Source organism: Pygoscelis adeliae, unplaced genomic scaffold (assembly GCF_000699105.1).
Source record: "Pygoscelis adeliae isolate BGI_AS28 unplaced genomic scaffold, ASM69910v1 Scaffold917, whole genome shotgun sequence".
Taxonomy (NCBI): Eukaryota; Metazoa; Chordata; class Aves; order Sphenisciformes; family Spheniscidae; genus Pygoscelis; species Pygoscelis adeliae.
In genome coordinates this window covers 116,661-124,101 of record NW_008825097.1, presented here as the reverse complement: position 1 = coordinate 124,101, position 7,441 = coordinate 116,661, and the positions used below count along the sequence as shown (strand labels likewise).

At 43.8% G+C, this 7,441-nt stretch overlaps 1 protein-coding gene across 1 annotated transcript in view; it reads right to left on the bottom strand.

Annotated features, from left to right (window-relative positions):
• TTC25 (tetratricopeptide repeat domain 25) overlaps positions 1-7,441 on the bottom strand; it is a 19,501-nt gene that overhangs the window by 6,444 nt on the left and 5,616 nt on the right. Inside the window, exons 2-7 of the mRNA XM_009327023.1 lie at positions 7,009-7,140; positions 6,538-6,691; positions 4,498-4,559; positions 3,315-3,471; positions 2,071-2,295; positions 837-1,044 (exon numbers count right to left, since the gene is read on the bottom strand). Of these exons, the coding sequence (XP_009325298.1) occupies positions 837-1,044; positions 2,071-2,295; positions 3,315-3,471; positions 4,498-4,559; positions 6,538-6,691; positions 7,009-7,140 (938 nt within the window). The remainder of the gene's footprint in view (positions 1-836; positions 1,045-2,070; positions 2,296-3,314; positions 3,472-4,497; positions 4,560-6,537; positions 6,692-7,008; positions 7,141-7,441) is intronic.

Genomic DNA, 7,441 nt, shown 5'->3' with positions numbered 1-7,441 from the left:
TGCTGAACCCCAGCCACCAGAGGGCAAGGCCTCCCCCAGTCATCGCTGCGTTTCTGTCCTTTAAATGCAACTTTATACCGGTTTAAAAAAGTAGCAAAATCACGTACCTCATTCCTGCCTCTCTACTGCTAATTGTTAACTTTATTTGGCATAACTGGGGAGTGGAGATCACCAGGAGAGAGGCAGAAATTTTTTAAACCAACAGTAATTTTTAAAAGTGATTTGTGAAAACGATAAGCTAATAAGTCAGTTACATTTTAAAAGCCCTATACAAAAAGCCCTTGGCAAAAATAAGACCAAAATAACTTCAAGCAACTATTCAGTGTTTTCTCATGTGCTTTGCAAAACTCTTACTAAATCTTAAGACTACATTTTGCTTCATTCTGTTTTAGCTGAAAGAGCTGCAGAATGTGTTCTTTATGGGCAGGTAACTGTACCTCTTAGATAAACATTTCAAGCCTGCTATCATGGTTTGAATGCAAATGACGTTAAGAGAAAATGTAGCAAAAAACCTGTGCAATTTAGAGCCTGACCTTCCTGAGAAGGGAGCGTATACTAGAGGCTAAAGTGCTGAGACTGGGACTTGTGTTCTCTTGCTTTACTTCAGCAGAGATTTAGATGCGCCACGTGGTCTAGGTCCTTTAAAAACCTGCTTCAGGCTCCTTATTTTTGAAACAGTGAAGATAATAAGTCACTAGAGACCGTGATACTTGGGCAGAGTCTGAATGCGTTGCCCATTTAAATCTCCAGGTGAGAATTGCATTACCTGATGCTAAAACATCTCAACAGAGGCACTTTCCCCTTTTCCCCGTCCATCTGAACTTCTCAGCACTTACTTCTGCCTGGCAAATTCCAGATCCATTTTATGGCTTTGCAGAGCTGCCTCCATCTGGCCCATCTCTAACTGAGCATTCCCGATGCAGCTGTGGAGGTTTCCAATCAGTTCATTCTTGTTGGGAACTTCTTCATCTGACCACCCTTGTATTCTTTTTAGCACGCGCTCAGCTTTCTTGCAGCTTTCTTCAGGGGAGTCGCCAGTCAGCACTAGAGACAAAGAGGAAAGTTTAATGCTATTGTGTGGACACTGATATTGGGGAAGTAAGACTAAGTGCAGTTGTGTAAGCCTCAGACAAAGCATGGGAAAGGTTAGAGCTCCTAACGCTTCATGCATCTCCTACACTCCTCCTTCCAATCTCCAGGAAATCTGCCCCTGGGAGATGGTACTTCTGACCCTCCCCATGGCACTACTGGAAATCACTTTCATCACAGCAAGTAAGGGGAAATGACTCCGGTAACACTTCACACTTGCTGAAGAAAAATAAAGGAGTATGATGCTTGTTGTCTGAAGGTTTTGAAAGCTCACAGTTATTGCAGCAGGGCAGCCTGGTCTTGGAGATGAAGTTCTAGCTACAGTACTCGGGTTTTTATCTCCTAAATTAGCCCCTTGCACTTTCCTGGTGAGCTGTGTTCATTGCGCCCAGCTGGGCTACAGTGCTGCGGGAATTAGACTGCAAGATGTTTCTGACACTACCTTCACCGAGCTGTTGTAGCTTAAAAGAACTGAATTGCAGTAACGACTAAATTCTTTTCCCTGGATTGTAAAATATATAGCACAGGAAGAGAGAAAGAGACCAGAAGTGGCTGAATTACTCCTTCCTTCCAGGCCACTGTTTTTCAGCTTCTTCATCTCTCTACAATGAAATTTTTGAACTATAGAAATTATTAACTCTGGTGGCCTGCATTCTCTCAATAAAACAACTTCTGATTACCAGACCAGAGGCATTTGCTAAGCATGCAGCAATGGCCTACCTGGCTTTGATACCTAAGTGGTGTCCTGAAAACCAATCAGCAAGACCTCAAGTACAGAAAAAGCTGATAAAAAAATGTGTTGGATTCTGTATCTAAGTGTTGGGAAAGGTGAAGAATACAAAAGCAAATACTTCCCAAAAACTGCCTACTACTGTTTGTTAATACTTGTACTGCTTCTGTTGTTCTGGTCTGTAATTACTGCAGCAAATAATTACATGTGCCAATCATCATTTTCTTAATGCTTCCAGCCAGGACACCTACACATATCAATGTCCTCCATGCTCTTCACAATGTATCTGCCAACTTCAGCTGGTTTTCGTTTCTTGTCCCGGATCCACCTTTGCTGCCTGAGCTTGCGCTCTCTCACACGGGCATAAATAGGCTTCTGCTGCTGCCAGAATTCACTGCGTGTGTCCAGGTAGGAAATGCCACTCAAAACCAGGTCCGCTACTTTGATCCCCTGCTTTGTGCTGCTCTCCATCAAATCTGAAAATAAGACGGTAGAACCCAGGAGAGTATTAATGTGTATGATGGATGAAGCTGCAGTCCAGTGGGGGACTGCTTGTGAATGTTTTTCTGCTCTGACAGAGAGAGAGTCCTAGAAATTAAAGTCTTCAGTGCTCCTCGGAACTGATGCAATTAGGAGGGAAGTTACGGAAAAATCCCTTGCTGTGACCCATTCTGTGTGTTTTTCGTGAGCCAGAGCTGGTGTTCCCAGCCCCTGTAGTTGCTGTCTTCTCTGCTGACAAGAGCCAAGAAGGGGCCCAATTAATGGGGGCCAGCTGTGATGAGCGAGCACCCGTCCTCCCGGACAGAACAATTGTACGGGGCATTTGTACTGAAATGGCACTTTGAAAAGCGTTGTGGATTAGATTGCAAGATGGAAATTGAGGCTTTTACATGCCTGGAAACTAGATAGCCCACATGTATTATTAATGCTAGTAATGCCATAAAACCTGTGAGTAGACTAAATTCTTAATTACTTCTTTATTACTGGGTAAAGAGCTCCCTAGAAAAATTACTAAAGGGGAATGACCTTTCTGCCTCATTCTAAAATAAGATACTTCTCCAAATCCTGCATCTTGATCTTAACAGCATTTATAACGAAACCACAAATGAGTTACAGTCTTATGAGCAATGCTTTGCACTTAATGCAAGTGTTAGTGGAATTTATCATTATGACAGAAGTTAAGTAATTTGTAATGATACTGTTTCTGCTTTTGATTTCATCAGCACAGATTGCTTTGAGTTGATCTATTGTTCGTTATAAAAGCCTGCCATTTAATAGGGAAGGAGATATGCTCAGACATAGTTATGAATAGTAGATCTGGCTCCAAAAATACCTGGACTCTCCAGAAATCTGCCTCTCGCACGGCCACTGCAAGCACTATGTGCTATGTGAGCTCTGATACAAATAAGGAAGAGTAGTCACAGGGATAGGAAAGAAGGAGGAAAAAAAGAACCTGCTTAGACGGAACATTTAGTTAAATACAATGAAGAAAGACCTTCATCCTTGAGCAACTTTTCTAGGTAGACCTTGTCAGCATAAAGCTCTCCAAGAAGCTGTCGCTCTGTTTTTGGATTCCTCACAGGCTGCTGTTTCCTTGTCCATTTTTGATCCTTAGTCACTTTGTTTTGGAGTTTCTGATTTGCTTTTTTGCTCTACAGCAAGAAAAAATAAAGGAAGTCGGGGGAGGTTAGTGGGGAACGCTAGAATTAGCAGAATGCTGTTTACACTCCACATAAGCCAACTTATTTTTTAAATAAAAGCAAAAAGTCAGTGTCTCACCAGTTGCTTTGGTCACGAGCAACTGACATTTTGCACCCAACTGTGCTCCCTCACTTCCAAGAACAGGAGGGGGCGTTATAGTAAGAGCAAGAATTAGTTCTGCCCCCGTGTCTTGTACTGTTCTGGAGGGCTTCCTGGTCAGTGCTGTGGGAGGACATTAAGGCTGTGGGAAAGGCAGGTCTAGTTGTCCACAGTCAAAGAAACAGAGGCTGTAACAGCCAGGGCTTCTGAAACGTCAAGAGGGTATTTCTAAAGTTCCACATCCAAAATCCCAACAATTACAATGCTAATCTTTAGGCCCCTTTGTATATATTATTTTTACCACTGAGTATCTGTAATCCCTGCTGAAAGAAGCAATGAGCACTCACTGCACTGACTTCAAACAGAAATGTGGCTTGGCATCTCGGAGGAACAAGGCACTACTTCAATGGACCACCCCAAAATTAAGCAATCGAGAAAGTGTCCATTATCAAAAATGTGAACCTTAAACTTCAGGTAAAACCAAAGTAAATATTGTAGATAAATGTACCCTGGCTCTGACCTCAGCGCTGTTACTTATTAGCCTTTGATGGGTGATCAGCAACACCCAACAGAAACAGTCAGGCTGGTAGAGAAATTTCAAACCGGGCTTTGTTTCTCTGTGGTTGCTCTTCCCTGCCCTTCTGCCTTCTCCTTTAAATTCTGTGTAGCTTGAACCAGAACTACATTAAAAGCAGGTGCATAAACACTCTCGTAACAGATCAGTATGCTTCCTGCGCTCAGAAGGCACTTCACTAGGCCAGCCGTATCCCCATCCATGTTGCTGCAGAAACTATTAATCCTCTAATGCCTATTTCAGAAAGTATTAGCATTATAATGACTCTAGTTAGCTTCTAAAGCAAGAGCTCTTCAGGCTGTACCTCTGCCTGCCTGCTTATAAAGCACAGATCCTCTTTATTCTCCAGTTTAACTGAGGACGGACCTGCAAATACAGAGAAAATACTTGTTACTGTTCAAGAAGAGCAGTGCAGAGGCTTTAGAAATTAAAATGACCATAAACATGCCAAGCCTATAATGTCCTGTTTGAAATAAAGCTTTCTATTAATTCTTTCACACAAAATATGTGGATGTTGGTATGTTCTGTAAGCAGGGAATATAGCACATAGATGCAGCCTCTCCCGGGATTTTAATTACTGTTTTCACATGGCACCAGGGGGCTCCCATCACAGTGCAGATTTACTACAGAGACATGCTACATCCTGCATGGAAACAGAGAAAGAAAAAGGATGGCAGGTTCTTCTGAGGGACCACAGCTGAAGCTTAAAATTGAAGGAAAGCTCATAAGCACAGGGATCTCCAGCAACCCAGAGAACTATTTTAAAGTTTTTGTGCACTGACATTAGGGCAAAACTCCCATTTAATTTTCACTCTGACATCCAGTTCTGCTATTCAGATTGCACTCTGGCAGTGGAGGTAAGAGTGAAAAACAGCTCTTTGTTTTGGCCTGGTCTGAAGGAAGGAGCGAGCTTCGCGTGCTGTTGTAGGAGGATTTCCTTCAGCAAGGCAACTGGGCCAAGATCAGCGATGCGAGTACACGCGTATCACAGAAGGCAGGTGTTTCTGAATCTGTCAAGCAAAGCAGATTCAGTTAAAGCGGTTTTGGGGCTGTGCCCTGTGTGTGCATTTCCCAACTATTTAAACATCTAGATCAAATGCTAGCATGTTTCCTTGCTTCTTTTCCTCTGCATCTAGGAGCTATCGCTTGGTTAAAAAAATGTCTTCTTGATTTTTAATCTGTTCATTTGCCCAGATGCTTGAAGGCATTTAAAGCCCTTAGCTCAGTATATCAAGCATGGCAAGCATTTCAGCTGAGAGTTGCAAAGATATCTAGGCATTTGTATTAAGCTAAGAAAGCAGCAGTAATGGAGGAAAGCAAGCCAGATCTGGAAACTTTCCCTGTTTTTTTAAACAAATATCACATAGGAAGGAGCTTCAGGCTTTCACGCAGCTGGGACATGAAGTTAATCTGTGGCACTGGGGGCGGACTGAAATTTTGAAACTGATTCCAGGGGGAGTGAGGCACTTAAATATCCCAAGGATCAGGGCCTATGTGTATGGGTGTGCAGCAGGGTGTGTCCTGGCTCTGTGAAGGGACAGGCTGTCGGGGATCCACCTGAGCAGTCTCTAACTAGCCGGGCAGGTTCTACAGCAGCCTGGCGAGCTACCCACAGGTTGCTCTGTGCACGTGTCTAAGGTGGCAGCCCCAGCTGAGGTGTGTCTGTGTGCCTGAGAGTGGCTGCACGTCCTGTCCATGCTTGTCTGCATATGAGAGCATTGCTGAGAGGAAAAACTAAGGGAAAAGGGACAAGTTTTCAGTTTACTTTGAACATCACCAGGTCCTTGGCCTTTCCTGTCTCCTGCAGGACCCTATGATCTAAGCCAGAAATTAGGAAAGCAGTGCTCCATTGCGAGAGTCAACAGTTTCGCTGGTCTTATGCAATGTAAATTGGAGGAAAGTCAGGATCTCAGGAAGGCCAGTCTCAGGTAGCACGGCAAATTTCATTATTAACTTTGAGTATTGGGAGAAAGATCTCAAAATGGATTCTATAATCAGTAGGGCTGTACGTAGATGAGCTGCTTTGTTCTGTATTCCCTAGAGCATTTGCATGGTGACTTTGGAAATTTAAGTTAGTGTCATAATTTACTTACATAACACTAGTTATTAGACACTGTATATGAATGGGCATTCAGCCAAAAAAAGAAGAAAAAAAGAACAGGGCTGTGCTGGTTTTGGTGCTTCCTGGTTTCATCTGGGAATGGCCACTGAGCACGTGAATCCAGAAGCAAAGAGACTCTGTTGTTGCAGGGTCTTGGGTCACTTGCTGAGCTAATACGCCATCGGCTGTCCACCGAACAGCCTCCGGCTGTGCTTATAGGGGCCACAAAATGAAACATCTTACTTCCAATGCAGTTGACAATTGCCTCCTGGGATTTCTCGATACCCAGCGTGAACTTCTGCAGTTCTGGACGTAGTCTGTTGCCTCGATGATAAAACACTAACGCAAATTCAAAATCACCCATGGTATATAATGTCTCAGCTTTTTGGTAAAGTCCCTAAAATGACATTTGGAAAAAAAAAAGAAAGAATAAAAAAGAGAAAAAAAAAAGCTTCAGAGATCTCAATTAACTCCCCGCTAGGCAGAATTGAGAGCCCTATGCTATCGCAATCTGCATACAATAAAATCCAATCCTGGGACTCTTTCTCAGTTCTTAACTAAGCACCTCCACTTCTCTGGAAGCGATAAAAATGTCAAGGGTGTGTTTAGAGTTAGCTGTTTCTACACAATACTGTCTCCCAGACCCTTCAGAGTTTCACAGACAGAAGACCAGTCCTTGGCCACCCCGGCCTCTTACCACTTCATGCTCTTTACCTTGGAGAATGTTTTGTCATTTTGGAGAGAAGCTTCAGCATCTTTCAGGGCATTTTCTGTGTCTCCGAGTTTCAGGTAACATTTTGAGCGGGCAACTAGACAGTGCTTGTCTCCTGCTCGCAGCTTCAGTGCCTGGAAGACAGCAGACATGGATATGTCATCAGTGCTGGGCTCAACAGCACAAATACATACAAGCGCATATATGTGATGCAACCTGCTCTGTCCCAGCATGGATCTTCACGATGGATGAGGATAAAAACCCAACGTTTTTACGGAAAAAAATATTCTCTTGACGTTCACACGTTCCCTCTGCTGCAGCTACCCCGTCGTTCCACAGGTGCTGCATCCCCCCTCTGAGCGCTCCCCCCCGCACCAGACAGGAGCTGCACCTCCTCACGCTGCCCCGCGGGTGCCACCTCCCCTCACGCTGCGA